Consider the following 21,345-nt stretch of genomic DNA (forward strand, 5'->3'; position numbering starts at 1 on the left):
AAGGAATCCTCGTGGGGTGCTGCTCCTCGATTTTCTCGCACAATCATATTTTTTTTTGGGGGGGGGGTCCTTTATTTGTACACTTCTGCTTTTCATTGGCTGGTGGCTGGAATAATGCAGCACCATGACATGCACTCCCACCTCCCCCAAGATGAAATATATTTCGGGGGGTGGGGTGCTACGTCTCTGCCGAGTGATGTATGGTGCAGTTGATGGAGGAGAAGGGGGATGTGCCATTCATAAATGCTATCAATATTGCATGCGGGGTGCACCTCGAATGTACAGGTCTTACGTGCAGTGTGAACACAGGCAGCAGAGGAAAAACGAAGAAAATGAACTGAAAGAACACACACTTTCGCTACGCCCTTCTCGGCATCCATCTTCCCTTTACAAATTTAGACTAACACTCTCAAACAACATTGGAGACTTTTTTTTATCATTACGTGAACATAATTTGTGTTTTTCTGTAATCTAGCCCTGTTTGATACGTTGTGTCGAGGTAACGACGACTCGGTTGTCGCTCCGAAGCTCCACAGCTGTTGCCTCTTCCACCGATTTCCACGTTTCGTGTGCGTGTGAGGACATGGAGGCCCCACTTCCTGGACACAGGGAGTGGCTCCGTGTTTTTTCCACCATTGGATGTGGCGAAACTCACGCATGTTAGTACGTGAGACATTTTCACATAGTGGCCTTACAAATACAGTTTCTCCCTAATATATCACATTAAGGTTCCTGTTCATCGACTATCTCATGTTTAAACATTTTAAGAACGGATGCTTATTTTAATAGAATTTTAAATGATTCAATTTAATGACATAATGGGCTGTTATAATTTTTATAAATACAAGTTCTACAAGTTTCTGCAAGTTAGATGGATAGTTTATCTTTCATCGTTTTAAGACAGGATGGTCGAGAAATACACACGTAATGTATTTTTCATTCATTGGTGCATCTAACTAGGCTTAAATTTATTATGTTCAGTCTGGCTTGTTTTACTGAAATATAAAAAAAATCTAGAATTATTGATTTTTCTTTAGTTTCAAAAATATTTCAGGGATTTCTTACTTGGAAATTTATAATAAAATGGGAATCATTTTTCCCCATCTGTATTTCATATCTTTTCATTTTACCATACTATTAAGAATATACAAATACACACACAGACACACGTGTGTTTCATTTCGTAGCCCGTTTGCACAAAGGTGTCACAGTGTTTTTGTGCCCGTGGTTCAAACGGAAGGTTCCATTCCAACGCTGTGTGTGACACGCAACTTCCACCCCCCGCGCGCCAGCGCCGCCCAGGGTCAGAGGTCACAGGGGCCTTTCACAGACCTCAAACATTGATTTCGCTTGTATCCGTGTCCCATGTAAGATAATGAGATACAACCTTGAACACAGAGCCTCGGAATACCACCTACGCCCATTTTATTACAATTTGTTAACTGATATGTGCATAAAATGATCATTAAAATAATTTCTAATTAAACTTGTGTGAATTTGCCCCGTTGTCCCTCTTTCACAATTAAATAAACACATCCTAAATTACTGCTCAATTAATCTACCGCACGTCCAGAAAGTAGTGAACTATATACATGATCTGGCGTGATTTTGTGTTCATCTGGTACTATAGCCTACATTTATGTGTGAAAAAATCCTAAACAAATTCATATTTTCATTCAATCGTCTTCTATGGTTCACTACAGTACGCGTGACGGTTGTCGTTCTAGTACACGCGCTCGGCTGTAAATAGCCTCCTCTGCGATTGGTTGGACGGATCGACCAATCAGAAAGCAAAATACCCCGCACTACCCCGGCCGGCTCCACGGAGGACTCTCCATTCATTGGCTTCCCCGCATCCCTCCCAGGTACGAATGAGGGCGCCAAAAGAGGTACTTGTAAACTATTTATTACAATAAATATTATTACAGTTCGGACTGATGGAATAAAATTTTGCGATAAATTAATGTCTTATTGTATCATATCCGACATCATCAGTTTGTACGTGTGCGTTATCGTAATCGTATTTTTTTCACATGACAAATTAACTTCGGTTAAATTAAAATGAACATTTTTGTCGACACGAGACGAGACTACAAATCATCACCATCATGTTTTCACATCGGTTTTCCGAAGTAATTTTTATTTGTGAAAATAATACGGATGAAGTGACATGATTACTAATTTGTTATGTGACAAAGTTCTAAGCAGGAGAGAGAACAGTTAGTTCTATTATAAATGAAAAGCTCGGAGTTTTCCGCTTTATATTTACAGGATCATTCCGAGATCAGCGTGTCCTTTATTCAATATCAGCGCGAAGCTACAAAAACAGCGCAATTTCGTTTTGTTTTCCGCTTACTGGTGGGACTTTAAACACTTCTCGTCCGTAACAGAACTGAGACTGTGTTCGCTTAGAGTGTTTAGTGTAGATTTCTGGAGAAATGATTGAAAGCAATTGTAAAATGTGATAGTAAATATATAAGTAAAACAAGTGGACGGAGGGGGGTTGTGGACATTGCGGGCTCGAAGACCCCCCCCCCAAACCAAACCCAACCCAACCCCCACCCCGACTCAGGCTTCCACGTATGTTATATACGTGGAGAATGAAGCCGTAGAGGTGCGAAAAAAAAAAAGAAAAAACCCCGCTTCATCGGACCAAGATCGATACTTTTGTATCAAAATTTCGCAGACGTGGTAGAAGTGTGTAAAATGAACCTTTTCGGTTTGGGTTATGGGAACGAGCTCTGTAATGGAACATTTATTAATGTAAAGCAAGGAATGCACGTCTCTGCGGGAGTTTCTCCTGAGGCAAATGGTGGAGGTTTGGGAGCGAACGTTGATTGAACGTGGTGGGACACACTCGATCTCTGGCGGTGCAGTGATACTGTATGTATGCAGCTATGTGTACGTTGTGTACATTGTGTGTGTGAAAGAGAGAGGGGCTCTCCGCCATGTTGTAGTTAACGCACACACCCAACACTTACTTGCCAAGCTCGTGAGGGCTCCGCTGCTCTCCGTCCCTCCGAGGTAAACCTTTCCATCTGATCCCCGTCACGCGCTCCTTCCTTCGGCGGAACGCGTTGAAAAATCGCCACGAGCCGAGCTTTCCGGCGAGTTCGCGCTCTTTCCCTGCCGCGCCGTCCCTCCTCTCAAGTTTTCCACTTGACAAAACGAATTTGTTAGGATGTATTCTCTGACATGTTTTTTTTTTTTTTTTTTTTGTCTTTCCAACAGAAAATGGCGGTTCCCCTACACGAACAATACATACTTTAAAAACTCACACTTTTTTTTTTTTTTTCTTAATCTCTTTCCTCACTGAGGTGTTCTCCGAAAAGGGGTTTCTTCTTTGTTTTTTTGCAGAATGCACCGATTAATGGCTGATTTCTGTGAGAAATGCCGAATAGAGTAACTACTACTGAATGAATGATTAAAAAAAGAAAAACTACTGGCCAAATGTGGAGCTCGACTTCTTTTGCTATATGTATGTGTGTTTCTCTGCAGTGCTCAGACAAGTGCTCATGAATCGCACTCTTTTGTTTTGTGAAGTTAATACCAGGAAATGTTTCCAAAAACGAGCCTCTGAAGTGAACAATTTCTGCAGACGTGTTATTGAAATGTGACATACGGCCCAATCACTTTTCTTTATTTTTCTGTATCGTTTCTTACTAGACAATGGAATGGAGTTGTTTTGGAGAACAGAGTATTTTTTTTTTCTTTGCGTCGAAAATGGCGGGTTCTGGAAGTGTAAAATAAATGTTGTCAGGTTCTTTTTTTTGTGAGCATTTTAAATATTAAATTACAGCAGTATGAATTTAAGAAGAAAAAAGTTTACAGTTTAGTAAGTTAATGGGCTTTTTTTGTTGCAGCAATATCCTCTTTTCTTAGCATTTCAAAACTGTACTTGGCGAAGTGTGGCGTCAGAGTTTGCAAGCGAAATATGAATAAGAAAATGAATAAATTGGAAATAATTACACACGACAAATAATACAAGCCGCACATTGTTTTCTGCCGTTAACTCTAATTTGCAAACAAATATTTACATGGAAATGTTTCTTTTTATGTGGAGATCATTAATGGTTTCCCAAAGTAATGCATTAAGCTGCGCAAACTGTATTTTCGCTCAAATGACACGAAACGATTGTTTTCCAATGTACCTCATGTAAAATCGTACGCTTCATTTTAGCCACTTTTTTTGTTTTTGTTATAACCTTCCCCATAAACACGCAACCATAGCGAATATGCAACGTTGCGAGGAACGTGACAAAGAAAACAAATCTTCCTGTACGTTTATTAATGGAGTATTTTCAATAACAAATTGGGATCATGCGAATGAAAAGGACAATAAGCGTACAGGAGATAATGTAAATAAGTGTTTTGCTTGTGTTTGAATTTTCCTAATCTTGATCACGTCTTTAAGGAAAGTTTTAATGAAAACGTGCGTTCCTCCCAGATACTTCACCTTCTTGTACTTATATTTTCGTTTTGTTTTTTGCTACAACTTTAAAAATGCTTTTATCTGTCACGTGACGAAAGCAGTGTCGGTTGGTGAGTTGGGAGCATTTTTGATGTCCTGCTATCATGAGCATTTGAGTTTAACTTGTGTTTGTTGGGTTTAGTTTGTCTGAACTGAACTGATGTGAACTGTGAATTTTTATGAAATGAGAAGAAAGAAGCACCAAGACCCCATGCACATGCGCGTTTAGTAAAGAGGCTGGTGTTTACCATGATTATACTTCAACATCTGGGCAATAGTTATGACTCCAGGACAAGGGTTCATTGAGTTGTGTCAACAGTCCGCTTTGACGCAGAAGACTTCCGTAGGTTGGTCAAAGTGGCTCGAATGTCCATCCCTTCTTCCCTTGACCACACATGTTTAGGTGGTCATTAGGAGGCAGGATAGTTGGCACCAGGTTCTACTGGTCTGGTTCTGTCTCCGGTCCAGATTGTGGACAGCAGATGAGACAGCAGCCTGGCCATGGAGTTGTACCTTTCGACAAGGTACTGGCATGTATTCTTTAAAAAAAACTCCAACCGCATAATTGTTCCTTACATCATGTCAAATAAAAATGGAAAACATGTCTGTAAAATGTCTAAAAAGTGGAAAACATGTCTGTAAAGTTACTTTTAATTAACTGAATTTTTGTTTTATGTGAAATTCTTCAGTTGTAACCTGTTCGATAAACTATACGTAGACCTTTGCAGGATAAATAAAAGTGTGCGAACGATGACACTTTTGGTGGTTGTATTGCTGCATCTGAAGCTTCCCTTGGAGAAAAGTGTCTGCTACTTTAATAAATGTAAAAGCATTGAACAAAACTATAAATTAAATCATGTTGCAAAGTCTAGCTTATTAAATTTAAATATAAAACAATTGTATTAGTTTCACATTTGTATAGCAAAATTAATTCTATTCACTTTAGTTTTTATTGTACATATTGTATGCTATCACTCATGTATACACCTAGAATTCAGTCAAAGGGATAAAGAATAAAAACTTTGACATTTCAACCCCCTCCAGCTGCATTTCCATAACCCATTAATACCAGCACAGTTTGTATCCATAAACACATACTTGCAATAAATGTGGAGTTTTTATATCAAAGTAGACGGTTTAAAGCATCAGTCGAGCCAGGAATCTGCAAAATACGGGTAAATTTACATCTCTTTAAATTTTTTTTTCCTTCAAACATTTTTCCAAACACTAGCTCTTATGGTCTCCACATAGTGAGTTTAACAGAATAGTAACAAGAGCTTTTAAGAGACACATCAAATATTTTTAGTTAACAGATGGGATGAAAACAATGTTTTTTTTTTTTTTTTGAATGATTTCTGTTTTATTCCAGGTGTGATCAAGATTCATGGAATTCTTTAGAAATTAGGCAAATACCATCCTACAGGGGGTGCTGTTTTCAAGGGTGCATTTGTCACCCAGGAAAAGTATAGCTCTTCACTGATCTATCAGGAGAGCTGTCACACAAGTGGCCAGGTTTCACACTAACCTTTGCACAAGGTCTCCTATCCAGAGCTACTCCTTAAGAACCTCTCAGTGATTCCTTACCTCTACTTACTGACATGTTCTTGCATTATCGCCCTCTTCTTCACCACTGAAGCTGTGCAAAGACAAGGCTGCCCAGTCCCGGACATCATCTCCACTTTAAGTCAGTGTAGATACATTAATTGCACCGGAAGTAGAGCAGGAGCCACCGTTCCATTTTCTCTCTTCATACCGTGAGCACTTTCAGCATTTATGGAGCTTTTGGTGACTTTTTGCTGGAGAAACCGTGCACGTTTTCATTCCATGCCCAAGAACTTGGTGTGCTGCGGTGCAGAAGCAGCCGCTCTCACGAGTACATTATTGATCGGTTTTAGCAGGCTTTAAAGAAGGGGTGCTTGTCCTTGTGAACGGTGGACTCTGCTTCATTAGCATATAAGCAGCAGCAGGGCTGACCACAGGGGACCTGCTCTTTCCATCTCCTGCAGTTTACAGAGCCACACATGTAGCATTCTGTTTTGGCACATTCCTTCACACAGCAGGCAGGCAAAGTGCTTGCTAACATTTTTACCACGATGCTGTTGTGATGCCCAGGGGCTAGTGGATAGGGCAGCAGATCAGAAACACAACCTACTGGCATTGTAGGACTAAGTATGAAGCCACATACATAAATCATAAGACTTGCCAGTACTACAGGTCTCCCTTTATAACCCTCACTTCACTTCTCTGAAATAAAAGTATTTACCCACAATCCCACCCACCCTGATTAAACTGCTTCCGTTAGGGGTTCAGTTTAAAGCGAAATTCAAATGTTCATCTTCGTTCATTTAAGCGATTAGGCTTCTTTCCCCATCCAGTGACCATCAGTAAATATTGCTGATAAAGCAACACTACACCAGTTTTCCATTTGACCTTTTAAATCTGGCCTTTGCAGAAATCATGAATCTAGCAGAAGCCAGTTAGCAAAATGTGAGTTCAAGTTGTGAAGTTTATATTATTGCCAGTGATTGCATCACAGGAAAGAAAAGATTTAATCAGGTAATAAGATGTTCCCCTCTTCAGCAGTTAAATATTTAGTCTATTCAAGTGACACCAAACTAGTTAGTTTTACTGAGGAACAGGTGATTCCCTAAGCCTCTAAAGCCACTTAAGCTAAACCTGTAAGTCCACCGTGATGGAAGACATTTTACACATAATACTGGAAAGATGTGGAGATGGCAGGCAAAGAGGCAACATATCGATAACCCTTCAAACATCATAGTCATGAAGGAATTTAATCATGAGTGTAACACCAGGACATAAACAGGAAACTGAAGGCCAAACACCATTTACACTGATATATCAATGTTTCATTTTATTTAGTTAAAAAGAAATACATCCTATCAAAATAAAAATTTTGACATATCCAAAGAACATTTAGAAAGCAATCTTTAAACTTAAACTGACTATGGTTTACATTCTTTTGTTTCATAAATCATGAACCCATGGGTCATGACATCTAAACATGTTTAGGGGCATCACTAACAACCCTTGTCCTACCACGTGAAAATGCCTTCCACAATAACAGAACTTCAAAAATAAGTTTTTGTTCAGCTTGGACTTGTCACACACACAAAAGTCTAGAAATTAAGACCTCTAAAAAGACAAAACAAGGCCCTCTGACAACTTTCCCCATTAAATTTGAAACAGAGCTTGTGTGTTAGCAAACTTTACATTTTAGTAAATATTACAATGCCTCAAATTGAAATAAAGATCAAATATTGGAAAAGGAGAAATCTTCGATATGGTTTCAGCCTCCTAGTATCGTCCTGGAAAGAGAAAAAAAAATTGAGAGGGTGTTCATAACCTTTGTTCACAAAAGTAAACATTTTAGGTAACTAATGCCCTAAAGTACATTGCCACAATCAGTACTTTACTAGGAACATTACACCGGCATTTAGAAAATGGAAGCTATTTGGTAAGTGTTGATGAAAGTTTAACCAATGAGCATATGAACTTGTGGAAGAACAGAAGAAACTAATAATCCTACGCAACATTTCACAAGCCTGTTTGCACCCGTAAACACCAATTCATAGTGAATAGCGTACTTACTGGGGCTATAAGAGCGTGACCTGGAGCGAGACCTGTAGCGGCTATAGTAGGGAGATGGAGATCGCCTACGACTGCACGAGGAAGAAACAAAGGCAATTAGTCACACTTCGAAAATTTATCATCTTACAAGCTTCATTGGGATTTGACAGCTCACCTGTATCTGTAATCATACTCGTCGTATCGGTCATATCTGTCATAGCCTCTGTCGTAATAGGAGTCTCGCCTACGTGCCCCACTACTGCTGCTTCCACAGTTACTGGGAAGAAGGAAAAAAAAAAGGTTTGGTCACACCTGACACAGGGGCACAACATCAGCAACATTCAGGTTAACACACTGAATCAGACACAAAAGCTATACGGAACAACTGTCGTCATCTGAACTCACTGTGTGGGCCGACCCATGTAAATGCCTGGCGTTGGGGTGTGGGGCCGCTTGGTGATTGAATAATCCACTCTGATGCGCCTCCCATCCAGCTCCATTCCGTTGGCACGCTCCATTGCCTGGCAAAAAACAGGTAACCATGCAGGCATCAGTCAGCTTCCACATTTGATCAAACAATGAAATTAAGTATTTCAAACAGTATTATGAGGTGATCTTTAATAGCTGAAAAGTGCAGGAGTCTATCTCACTTTTAATTAAAAAGTGAGGAAACAAAGTAATGAATATCGATATGGGGGAGACAACAAAATTATACTGGGATCTACTTCAGTTTTATGCTTTTTGCTGCCATCTAGCAGTGACAGAAAACATTACAAGCTGAACCTGACAAGCCATCACAGTAGCAAGCACTTCCATTTATGTGCAACTTTTACATACACCTTTAAAATGCCAAAGGGGAAAGTGGGTACTCCTTGAAAACACTAGGCTTTACCTCTTTGGCATCCTCGATCGTCTCAAAGTAGACAAAGGCAAACCCTCTTGAGCGGCCAGTACGCTGATCATACACCACATTGACACCTGCCAGGGGGCCATAGCGGGAAAAGACCTCACGTAGGTCACGCTCTGTGGTGTAGAGGCTCAGTCCAAACACTCCCAGGCAGGTATTGGGGTCCGGGTTGGCCTACAACAATGGAGGGGTAATTTGAGCAGTAGGGAAGGGCAAGGACTTGGGTCTGTGGGAAAGTTCCCACTATGGCAATTCATGCTAGTTTTGGACATATCCTCTTGTTATGGCACATTCCCTTTAGCCAACATGCAACAGTGAAAGGCTTAAATTTAATGTTTTGGTATACGTGTTACATAAATAATCATTTCCCACATTTCAACTTTATTTTTTGTTTCACACAGCAGACAAGCTGGCATTGTGAGGCAGCGCTAAATGACGCTGTCCTCACTACTAGTGCTTGACAAACATGGGAAACCATGCATGTCAGACACTCAGGATTGAATCTCAGCCAATTTCACTCTTCTTCCTTGGTGGTTCAAAGCCAAATTATCATGCCACCTGGGTCTGTCATAACTGGAAACTTACTTTGGGAGCAAACATTTTTCATTCTTATCAGTTTCTTACAGTACAAAAAGGTACATCAAATTAAGTGACATACTCCCCCCCAGGGCCCTACCAGTAGTATTTCATTTCAACTATCCAATTAAAAGGGGTTACATCAAGCAGAAAATTTATCATTTAAGACTATGTACACATTTTACTACAATGATGCAAAACCTTAAGGTAACTGCTTGACAGTTTGAATAACCCCTTCTGAACAAGTCATGCACACAAGATATAGCAGAAATTTACACTAGTCCTTTATTTGCTGTACTTTCAGCACAGAATCTGTTAAGTGCAAATAGTGTGTGGAGCTGGACTGCTCACTTTGTGTGGTTTCACACCTAGCTCTAGAAGGTTCAGAAACATCCACATACCCTGGCATCACCATAACTGTATGTTTCTTTTTTGAAGTCATGGCTGAATCTGGTCTGTTGATGTAACAAGAGGGGTCATTAAAAGGTCATTCATGGTGATCCCACAGACCAGGGGTAATCAGAATGCATCACAGAAACAAAACTTCAAACTGCCAACTCATTTGCTTTCATCACAGCAACAGCTTAGACCATTATATCACAAGACAGCGCATTGCTGTGTGCAATTACTTGATTCTGCTGAAACTTACATTTCACATGCAATTCCAGAAAACTAATTCAAGTCATACTTACTGATACAAGGAGTGAAAATTAACTGAACCAAAGAAATACATGGAAACAAGCACTGTGCCTATATCAACACATTAAGAAACGCAACAGGAGGAGTCTCTCCCAAGTGTGTGATACTGACTCTGCTCCCTGTGTGTCGACGCCTATTGGACATGGGCGATGTGCTCTGGCTCTTCCTGCGCCGGTAGTCTGGGCTGTAAGAGCGCGAGCGGGACTTCTTGCGGTGGGAGTGAGAGCGTGAGCGGCTGTAACGCCGGTTGGAGTGTCTCCGCGAGTGAGACCTACAGCTCAAAAGATAAAAATAGTGAAAGTCAATGCACACCTGGCAAAAGGGAATTTATTTCAATCTTGAATTTTTAAAAACCAACTATCCTATTCATGCACTGAGTATGGTGACTGAGTGGGAAAAAGTGAGCCCATGATGCCAGCAACACAAGATAATCTGCAGCTCCCCTCCTCTATGGAAAGAGGCACACTAACAAAATCAATGACGACTCACCTGGACTTGGAACGAGACCGCGACCTGGATTCAGAGCGCTTGGATGCTCGAGATGGACTGCGGGAGGCGGATCTGCTCTCGGACTTTACGTGAACCGGGCTGCCGCGATCAGATTTGGACTGAGAGCGGGACTCCTAGTGTCACAACAGTATGTTAGCAAGGCAACTCTCACACAGCACCAACCATATAAAACAGAACATGGCACTGCAAGTGCTGTTGAGGAAAGGGTTAGATTTCACAGTATCAATTATCATAAAATACAATGTTACCCTTGTCATTCTTACAATGGTATTATTAAAACAATCCCTGTAATACTGCATGACCGCTTTCCACCTGATCACCATGAATATACTACAATTATCATGCATGGCAGACTACAAATAGCAGCATACAGACACTTGGAACATAAACCGTACATTTACTTAACCTAGGACACATTCATTCTTCCAGTTTCTGTTTACGCTACTTCTCTCAGGCTTTCTATTCTTCGTTCTTCGTTTTTTCAGTTTTTCATTTTCTTAATCCGGGTATTCTTCCCCAAATCGAAACCATTTTCATTTTTAGACATGACATAACGCGAGTGCTTCTATCTGACCATTCTTCCGTTCATTTTTCCCTTCCCATCTTATTTTCTGATCTGTACACGTTTTCATAAGCCTTCTTTTATCTTGGATATTCTTCCACATTCTTGGATAAAACTCTTCAAATCCGTCACGACCAATAACCTTTATGAAAAAAGAACATTCAGTATAATTAAGAACATGAGATTTAAAAGGGAAAAAAAAAGAAAAGCCTGATTTGTATTAACTGCATATCACAAAACTATCAGAAAAAATGCCCTTGCATCCCTACATAACAATCTGCAAGAAGTTCAATAACTACCTAAACCAAAGCAGAAGAACAGAACAAGAAAGAAAAACTGATATCTCTCTAAAGATATTTATTTAGGAATAAAATGCACCACCTGTCTTGTCTCCTGGAAAACCAAGGAACAGTAACATACACTTTTCTCTCACGTGGAAGCCCAAAAAAACCCTTGATGAAGCTGTAAAACAAGCTATGTGAGCAATTCTAAAATGAGCTATTTTAATAATCCACATGAGAATGGCTTGAAAGGGCTATAATGTTCTGGGGGCCTAGTACAGCTTGATCTGTACCTGGCTGTAACCTGGTTCAAGACTTACTGGCCACTGTGGGCCCGCACACAAATAATAAAGCCTTTATTTAATAAAGGTAAAAGGACTACTCATCGATCCCTCCTTGCCACTTAAAACTAGACACTCATACTGATCTGAAATTGGCTGTGTCCTTTTTTTTTTGTTTTTTAAAAAATTAATCTTCACGTTTTCCTTCCGTGTTTGCGCTAGTATGACGAAGCCCGGTAAATGAGTTAACCGGTTGGGTCGTAAGTAAAGGTTGAATTCTTACAGGTAATATAAGAAATAGCTGACTGGTTTACCACAACTGGAATAGTTGTATCTCCAGGTAACGTCCCCCAGATTGACTGATAATAATGAAAGAAAGAGGCTAATTATACCGCTAAATTACCTCAGCAGCATGGCCGACAACAGAACAGGCTAAGTAAGTTGTCTCTCGTCTCGGTGCTTTTATTTAACAAGTTAGTAATAAAATCACTTAGCTAACCCTTGCTTGTACAGCTGCTAATATATATTATGTATAGTTTGTGAGTGTGACCGCTTAGCACGTTTTCGCTAGCCTAGCTAAAGATAGAGACAGAGAGAGAGAGAAAAACCTGGCTGGAACAAGAAGAAATGGCTGTGTCATAAAATACTTACACGTCCACCAAAGTTCCCATCCTCAATGTCACTCATTTTTTATTTTTTTTAAAAGCAACTTTTTCAAGCTAGCTACAAATTTTTTGATAAATGCGCAAACGTAAATTACTTTACGTTTAACGAATTTATCTGGACGCTAACCCAACGTGAACCAAAGAGAAAATGGCGACTGCGTTACGCTGCTTTTTATTTATAAACTGCGGCGCTCCGGCCTTGTGGGGGCGGGACTACGAACAGTGACGTTTGGACACGCCCACGTTCTTCTTCCCACAATTCCTAGCGCCGCTATTTTAACAAAGCGGCCCAAACGGCGCTGTAAAAGGCAGTAGGAAGCAAGAGTCATGTTCAGTAACACTTGGGGGGGGGGAAAAAAAAAAACAAAAACGATTTTCTATGCAATTATGTTGAAAAATGTAATCTCTTGCAGAAATACAACAGACTGATGTTTTGAGCACATCCTACAATTCTTATATTTCAACCATGGCCAGTGAATTCTATCTTTATACAGAAAGTCAAAATGGTCATGTGGTTTTTGTGCAGTTTCCGGAGGACAAAAAAACCCCCCACTTATTTCCCAAGAAATCAATGCTGAAACGGTGCAGATGGAGGGGAGATTTAACCCCAAGAGTGGATGAATTTAAGGGTTAGTAAGAAAAAGTTTCTGTAATGCACAGCCCTCCAGCTTCCATGAAAAGACATGTTTCATTTCCTGAAACAGTTTAATTTTCAAGGAAAATGCTGTAGCAGTTGCCAATAATCCATTCTCATTTCTTTCAAAAGCAATGTATTTTTAAGAACAGTTGTAATCATAGGCAACAACTAAAGAATTAGATGGGTCTAAGTTGATAAAAATATAAAACAAATGTAATTACATAATTACAGAGGCCATAAGGCAAGAATCCCTTCTTTCAACTGGTACGTTAAAATTTTGCAGTATGCAGGAAAGAATGCCATGCAATAAACAAATACTATGTGGACAGGAGAAGTTTATGAAAACCTTTTGAAACCAGCATCCTTCCAGTAAAATGAACCACGCACAACTTAATGCGATTTTAAATGAATTTGCAATTCAATAAGAGGGAATGCAAAAATTTAGCAGCAGCTGGCTGTGTAGTGGGGGGCGCGGTGGCGCAGCAGGTCTGGGGTTCGAGCCCTGCTTGGGGTGCCTAGCGACGGACTGGCATCCCGTCCTGGGTGCGTCCCCTTCCCTTTCAGCCTTGCGCCCTGTGTTGCCGGATCAGCTCCGACTCGCCGTGACCCCGCTCGGGGCGAGCAGTTGTAGACGACGGTTGGTTGGCTGTGTAGTCTATGGATTCTTTGCCATGCGATGTGATTCCTTGTACCAGGGATTGGCAAGAAGCAGCAAATGACACAAAAAATGTGCCATTTCTATATATATCAACTGCACACACAAACATTTTAAAAGCTTTATTTTCCAAAGACATTTGATAACTAACAATAAGCTGCATAATAAAAAGATGCTAAACCCTTCATATTGTATATAAAAGAAAATTTCAATACCTAATTAAAATGCTGTTTGAAAACATCTAAAACAAATGTCATGACAAAATACATATACCTTAAACCTAGATCAAAGGCATCTTTACTGCAGCAGATTTGAGAAAAAAAAGCATAATCAATCAGTCATGTCATCTCCAATGACATATGGATAAACTGAGTCGTACCCCATGGTTTTCACCTGTGTTCAAGTCCCTACCATGTCACACCCATCATTTGTTACAGGAAGGCTCATTGAACACAATTTTTTTCTTGTCTTCTCACCCCACTTCACACCTAGAGTCAGGTGAGCAGGTCTGCAGCTGCAGCTTGGCAAATTCTCTTCAAGGAGGATACTTCACCCAACAGATGCCTACAGCCAGTAACAGTGAAAATATACAGGTGACTCAAAGAGGTCACATTGGAGGAGTTACATACTTGTATTCACCTCTCCTGAGGCACACAGTTATTGGACTTGAAGGGGGGAGTCATAAATCACATTATTGGCCATGACCACACTGGCATAAAAAACAGAAAAATACTATATAAATAAAACAACAATGTATCTAATAATGAAAGCTGGTGTAAGTAGCTAGAAGTGGATTTTCTTCACAAACCAGTATAGTTGTTCTGTATTGAAAAGCAAGCTGTTTTTATAGCTATAAACTAATAATGTGCATTTCATTACTATAAAAACACAGGTCCTTTGGAATTAAATACTTTCCAACTACTTGAATAAATGGTTTGTTAAATGATTTTCCTTGGTGTAATTTGTTTTCCTGAGAAAAACCCTAAAGCAGTGCCCTTAAAAACATTCACAAAAAGCTAAGTGCCTGTCCATTATTCTAGACAAATATTTAGGTATGTTCCTGAATGATGGCTGTTTGCAACATGCTCATGAGAAATATGTACTGTATACCTATATTCCAATTAGTAATGAATAAATTTGTACATCCATAAGCTTACAGCAGTTGGGAAAATGCAAAAACATGATGAATACCATTTAGGTCAGAAAGTTGTCAGTGAATCCACAGTAATAAAAATGCAAAACAACAAAGCATTTTGTAACAGTGAGCAGAAATTGCTTTTCCACTGAATAATCACTATTCAAGCTTGCATGGACAAAATATGTTGTCACAGGTTAGTCTACCCTACAATATTTTAAAGTTTAGGAATGCTTTCCCTCCCATTAAATCTTAAAAATTACTAAGGCTTCACTGTTTACATGTAATCATTAACTATGTTGTGAAAGTTTTAAAGGCCAATGGTAACTTGAGGAGATCAACTCCTCTAGGATAAGTTAGCCATATATTAATTATGAGTTTGATAAAACTTACATTCTACATTACATTTTACTTTGATTAATCCAAAAAAATATACATATCTAGCATTCACATAGAGTGCAAATTACAATCTTTGGATATCTTATCATTTATATCCACAGCTTTGATGTTCAAGCCGAATACTCCGATCAGGCTGCCGTCACATACTCTTGGATGCTGAAAAACCAGCATTGCAACTCATCCCTGGTAACACATTCAAGTACAGGACACCTAAGCAGATCCTCATGTGCAAATGATAGATGCACTCAGTACAGAGGACAATTTGAAATTTGATTAGTGCTGCGATTGCTGAAAAAACACAGCAAAAGTGTGGTGAAAAATTACAATGTGGATAATTTGTTGCGTACTGCAGCATCTGATATGTTGATACAATTTAAAAAAAAGGAAAAAATTTAAGCTTTGACTATGCAAATCTGAGGTTAGGGATGCAAAAACAATGGATTAAAATGTTCTTGTAAAAATGTTAATAAAATAAGGTGGTTAGCTGAAGCCAAGGTCAAGTAAAGGCAACCCTTTCCTTGTCATTGGCAGCACGCTATCTCCCTTGACCAGATTTGCTGGGTGTCCCTGGGCGTGCCACGGGAGTCTCCGGTCTCGTGGGCTTGTGGTAGGTGGCAGGAGCGTGGATAGGAAGGCCTGCTGCGTTGTGTGTGTTGTTTGCCAGTGAGCCATTCACCACTGCATCCACTTTTCCCTCTAGTTTGACCAGGCGCTGCAGAATATCGTCCAGCAGGACAGCAATGGTCCTTTTTAAGTCAGCTGAAATGAGACATTTAAAACAAAAAAAAAAAAGAAAAGAAAAAAATCAATATTATGTCTATGATCAAAAACACTCATCAATCTGTAGGATGTATGGATATGTCTTAGAGACAGGGCTAGGCCTTTGTACTATTTCAGGGTAAATTGTGGGCATTTTAAAAAGGACATAAAGCAAGAGTACTACAGGCATCACCATCAAACATTTTATGGTCTATACCCGATACGTCTCAGAATACCAAAAAAACAGCTGGATTTTGCTTTCTGGATACACAAAAGAACTACAAATCAAGAAAAAAACCTTTAAGGCATAAATTTTTCAAATGGTTAAAATTTATGGCCAAAAAGGCTATTCAAACTTTAATGAATAAACATAGGCTACTGGAGATGAACTGATTAGACGTTCAGTAATTTTTACCTCTGTCAGTGAATTTTTCAGATCAAAGACAACTGAACACATCATTACATAGCCTCAAAAAAAGCTAAAAAGGATCTTGTCAACAGTACTGACATCTATGTGGATGCTGGGCAGGGCAGTAGTTAGACACTGGGTAGTGTACTGGTTATATCTGCTGACTTTGGACCGAAAAGGTCACAGGTTCAATTCCCAACTCTGGCTATAGTGCCCTTGAGGAAGTTACTTACTCTAAATTGCTCCAGTAAAATTAAGTAGCTGTATAAATGGGTAAATAACTGGAAGTACCTTAACATTGTACGTTGCTTTGGAGAAAAGCGTTGACTAAATATGTAAATGTAATGAACGTAATAACTGAATGCTTAACTGATACTTTTATCCAAAGCTTTTTAGAGCATTTGATGCATTCATACAGTTGTTTTCTTTTTGTACCAAGTTAATACTGTAGTAACAGGAAGTAGGAAATGAACCAGCAACCTTCAGGTTACAAATCCATGTTCTTAAGCACAATGCTACCTTATACCCCCCAATCTACATGACATGGACATTCCCAAATGCCTACCGTATCCAGCCATTGAGGTGCCCTGTGGGCCTGCAGCACTCTGATTCTCTTCAGTCAGCACCTTCACGTATCGCTTGCTGAGATCGAGGATCTGCTGCCGCAGCTCAGCGCTACTCTGGTGACGTGGCCGCTGAAAGGTGTACCTCATCAGCATGAGGCCCCAAACCAGGCCGAAGAGCAGAAGGAATACGCTCAGCTTCTGCGACACGTTCCTGCGCAGCAGCGGCGTCAGCATGGTCCTGAGGTGATGTGGGTCCACGGCCTGTCTTCAGACCATGTGCTCAAGGACACCTGTCGTGTCAGCTCAGAGACGGGTGCTCCCAGGGGACACACGGGCCCAGTGAACCCAAAGTGCGTATGAGGAGCACTTGTCAGAACTTCCTAGCCTGTAAAACACAAAGAAGACAAGGTAGTGCAGCGAAGGTTGTTTAGCCATCACTGTCCACACTTCCAGTCAATTGTCACTTCAATGCAATAATTCCTGTTTGCACCCCAACAAAAATCAAAAGAACAAGTGATTTGACACAAGAAAACTTTTGTCACCATCATAGTTTTGTCTTTGTGAGGTCAATGTTACAAGGTTTATTTTCAGGGTGAAGTAACAGAACAGAGGAAAACACAAAAAGTCAATGTTAAAATTAGATACAGAAAACCAGTATTTGAATGTTTGGACATTAATCTGATACATTTTCATAAACTGCCTAGACTTTTTTTTTTTTTTTAATACACTAGGTAGCCTAAACCTTCCCAAAAATAAAACTGCTTTACTTGTACACACTAACAGAAAAATCAAAGAAATATCAAGAAAAACCCAGTAATGCACCCTGTATGCACAGTTTCCCCTCATTACTAGATTGTTAGAAGGATAAAGTTTTAAGTACATACTATAATGCAACAAGCTGTAGGAATAGAGAAAATCTCTTCCCTGGCGTTTAATACTTTCATTATCACCAAATGCATTCCCCATTTTGTAGCATGCTCCTATGATCTATAAATTGTTTATTGACACAAAAGTCAAAATGGTTTCTTTACAGAATTACTTTTAAAAAAATTCTCTTTACCATACTACTATAATCCAGTGAAACACACCCCTGATGATTAGTCCCAGAAATACACACACACACCCATGCAATAAAATGTGCTCTCTGGGACTAACACAAATATAATTTCATTATGTAAATAACATAACGTGTAGCCAGTTTCTTTGCTCCATGGCTCTGTTCTCATTCTCTCAGTCCTTTGCAAACAGAAGCACAGAGCTCTGGGTAAGCAGAACATAAAAGAAGTGTTAAAAAGTCCTTCCTAACAGTGACACAAGCATTTCAATATTCAGCTAAAAAACAATACACTGACAAAGAATGGACTTGGAATTGTAGATGAAATGACCTTCTCAAGGAGACTGGTTCCTCTGCGATTTATTATGCATGACTGGAATTCCTGGGGCAGCCACTTCACTCACCCCTAAAATGTGAGTGCAAGCTTACCTAAGGAATAAATTAAGGGTTGTCTCATTTCATGCCTGAGCTGCTGCAGAACAGGCAAGCACCCACTAAAAGGGGCACGTGTATATGTACGCACGCTCCAGAGATTCATCTCTGCGGCGCACCACGGTGCCTGGGGAGCGGGACCAGGAGCTGGCCGAGATGGGATAGGACAACATTGCATGGACTGTCCTTTAACCTCATCGGGAAACTTCTTTCTTCTGTCAATGCACAACATACTCCTTCCTGCCACTATTCTTACATTACAGAACATCCATCCATTATGATTACCAGTTTGCCTAACGCAGGGTCATGGTGGTCCATAGCATATCCAGGAAGCACAGGGCATGAGAAAGGGTATACTACGGGCAGTTCAGAGTTACCAATTTACCTCTGACATGTGTTTTCAGACATGAACACAGACAGAGCACACAAACTACACAGAGTGAGCTAGATTTGAATCCATATCTGAACCTACAGACCAGGAGTAGTGAGGCACCAGCATGACCCACTGCAACGCTGGAAACATGGCACCATTTAAAAACGTTCTGTGACAGCCAGACTACACTACAGTTTTGATATAACCTAAACTGACAACCTAAACTGACTGCACTGCATGCAAACACAAGCGGTCCTATAATGTTGTCCCAGCCTTCAAGAAAGCAGTGATAGAGCGAGAATTCAGATATTCTACATAAACCGCATCAAAAGAATCAGGAAACAATGAGGCAGCAGTGTGACAAAGAAAAACTGTGGACTTTTGTTTTGAATGGAACAATGGATTTGTATTTCCAAGGAAAAAGCACAGATTTTTTTTCCCCAAAAAACTATATAAACACGTAATATGCAAGTGAATGAGACTAAACTCTGTAATTCGAAGACAATAAATACAGATCTAATACAAAATAATACAATATTATTACAACTCTTCTGGTCTCACCCTAGACACATAATTCAGAGCATGCATATGTAACAGACTTAAAAAAAAAAAAAACATATAATAGTGGGAATGCATAAATTAAGTGCTGTTGACATATTAATTTGAAGTATCAATGTTTTTTTTTTTTTTTTTTTTATAACATGCTGATGAATAACCAGAGATTTGGCTTCCCATTACTGGCACACTTCTCTGCCCTGGTTTCTTTCTTATCTCCATTCTTCTCCCTTGGGTGTTAAACTCCAAGACTTTAAACAATAAAAGCAATTAACAGTGGAGAGGAAAGGGAAAAAAAAATACATTAAAGCCATCAGGTTGTGCACTTTGAACCCAGTTGTGAAGCGGGGGGGGGCAAAACAACCTGGCCACGACTGCAGAGACCTGAAGCCCAACACACTCGATCCCAGCTTGGTTCCAGCTGCTGCTGGGTTCTTGAGCGTCCGGATGGTCTTTCCTCACTCCTCAGCTTCTTCGTCCAGCCGCTTCAATCTTAAAGTTGCACTGAGAGGCATCAGGTGCCTCTGCGCTGAGGTTTCTAGATGGACTAGTCATCACTTTCACTTTACAGATATAAACCCAAAGCATCAGCAAAACTGACCAAAGGAAACAGCGATGATTCAATACAGATAGTATCAGATAGAACACTATATATATAATAATATATCCGAAAACAGGCCTCATCACTCAGTCTCCACTAACTTAGCAGCACACTTTAAGCTTGACAGAGTTACTGTTAAGTTAAGGAATGTGTTTTTTCCCCATCCATGATGGCAAAAATGTTTAAATGTATTTTTATGGGTTAAAACTGGTTATGACCGTTGTATGACATGTTATGACGTAGAACTTGATTTATGGAAAATCTACAGCATGTGCGTGGAAGGAAGTCTCTCGTGAAAACTTCACGTGCAGCACCTGAGCCACTGCACTGGTGCAAAATGAAAATACAACACGTTCAACTTGTGTTTACACATAAGAATTATGATGATAATAATAATATTCCAGTGGCAATGCCTTTTCTTTCAAATTTTTATGCACGTCATCATCATCATCATGTCTCACACCAGGCTTACCTGACGAAATTTGCAACGCTAAACATAAATTTTAATCAGTCCTCAAAATTAAATCAACGTGGCCATTTAAAACGACATGTTTAACAAAATAATGAAAAAACATTTTTTTTTTAAAAAAGTGAAAAGGTGTCCTCACCTTAACCATGTTCGAATTCTCACACACACACAGCTTTAAAGAATTACAGCGCCGCTCGACGACGTCGTCGCAGCTCACTCAGCTCAGACGTTCAGAAAAGAGGTCGGAAATCGTTTTCAGAAGTAGAGATTCCACAAAAAACCAAAAATCATCAATAAAAGGTTTTAATGAATTGTTGACTGGTTAGTAATTAGGCATGTCTTATGCCGCCCTCCACCTATTCCCTTCTAATACCCCACTGCTAAAACAGGACTAAGATGAGTTATTCCAGTCGTCTTGCGTTCTCCCCAGCAATACGTTCCGTCTGCGTCATCACGTACACGAACAGTACGTTTAATTAATGCTTTGTGGGATTTGTAGTTTTTTTACGTCTCCGCAGTGACTCTGAATTTCAGTTCGTTTTTCAGTTAAGCTAATGCAGCATCACTCAACGACCTTCTTCCAGAAACATAATATTTTCTTGAAGAATTTTGTGAACTTTAATATTTTCTATGCCGGTTTTGACTTGTCTTAAAAGTACGTAAAAGCATTTGATGAAACCAAAACTTCAGAATCATGTTACACATACGAACTATATTATATTCGAGAATTTGTGCCAGGCAAATATGTACTGTTTTACAGC

General features: G+C 39.8%; 2 protein-coding genes across 5 annotated transcripts; both read right to left on the reverse strand.

Annotated features, from left to right (window-relative positions):
- Positions 1-7,356: 7,356 nt before the first annotated feature.
- Positions 7,357-12,715, reverse strand: tra2a (transformer 2 alpha homolog). Of its 4 annotated transcripts, none has more exons than XM_018750527.2 (9): positions 12,527-12,715; positions 10,731-10,864; positions 10,353-10,518; positions 9,944-9,997; positions 8,952-9,140; positions 8,465-8,580; positions 8,235-8,336; positions 8,081-8,151; positions 7,359-7,797 (listed from the first exon to the last, which is right to left on the reverse strand). In XM_018750527.2, exons 1-9 carry the CDS (start codon positions 12,560-12,562, stop codon positions 7,787-7,789), a joined length of 879 nt encoding a protein of 292 aa, XP_018606043.1. In that variant the 5' UTR covers positions 12,563-12,715; the 3' UTR covers positions 7,359-7,786. The 4 variants fall into 4 exon arrangements, with proteins under 4 accessions (XP_018606045.1, XP_018606043.1, XP_018606046.1 ...); XM_018750528.2 differs by having other exon boundaries at positions 7,370-7,797; positions 10,353-10,512; positions 12,527-12,710; XM_018750529.2 differs by lacking the exon at positions 9,944-9,997 and having other exon boundaries at positions 7,357-7,797.
- Positions 12,716-13,944: 1,229 nt separating this feature from the next.
- Positions 13,945-21,311, reverse strand: ccdc126 (coiled-coil domain containing 126). The gene is made up of 3 exons (XM_018750226.2): positions 20,724-21,311; positions 17,100-17,485; positions 13,945-16,125 (listed from the first exon to the last, which is right to left on the reverse strand). The coding sequence occupies exons 2-3, from the start codon at positions 17,332-17,334 to the stop codon at positions 15,902-15,904; spliced, it is 459 nt and encodes a 152-aa protein (XP_018605742.1). The 5' UTR covers positions 17,335-17,485; positions 20,724-21,311; the 3' UTR covers positions 13,945-15,901.
- Positions 21,312-21,345: the final 34 nt, after the last annotated feature.

The sequence above is a fragment of the Scleropages formosus genome, chromosome 23 (assembly GCF_900964775.1).
Source record: "Scleropages formosus chromosome 23, fSclFor1.1, whole genome shotgun sequence".
Classification (NCBI taxonomy): Eukaryota; Metazoa; Chordata; class Actinopteri; order Osteoglossiformes; family Osteoglossidae; genus Scleropages; species Scleropages formosus.

What these genes read in the sequence shown, in the direction of transcription:
- ccdc126 (XM_018750226.2), bottom strand. Translation starts at nt 17,334, where the DNA reads ATGCTGACGCCGCTGCTGCGCAGGAACGTGTCGCAGAAGCTGAGCGTA. An exon ending in CACCTCAATGGCTGGATACG is followed by an intron (nt 16,126 to 17,099) that starts GTAGGCATTTGG and finishes GTCTCATTTCAG; the next exon opens with CTGACTTAAAAAGGACCATT.
- tra2a (XM_018750527.2), bottom strand. Translation starts at nt 12,562, where the DNA reads ATGAGTGACATTGAGGATGGGAACTTTGGTGGACGT. An exon ending in CGATCGAGGATGCCAAAGAG is followed by an intron (nt 8,581 to 8,951) that starts GTAAAGCCTAGT and finishes GTTTTTTGCCAG; the next exon opens with GCAATGGAGCGTGCCAACGG. An exon ending in TACATGGGTCGGCCCACACA is followed by an intron (nt 8,337 to 8,464) that starts GTGAGTTCAGAT and finishes CCTTCTTCCCAG; the next exon opens with TAACTGTGGAAGCAGCAGTA.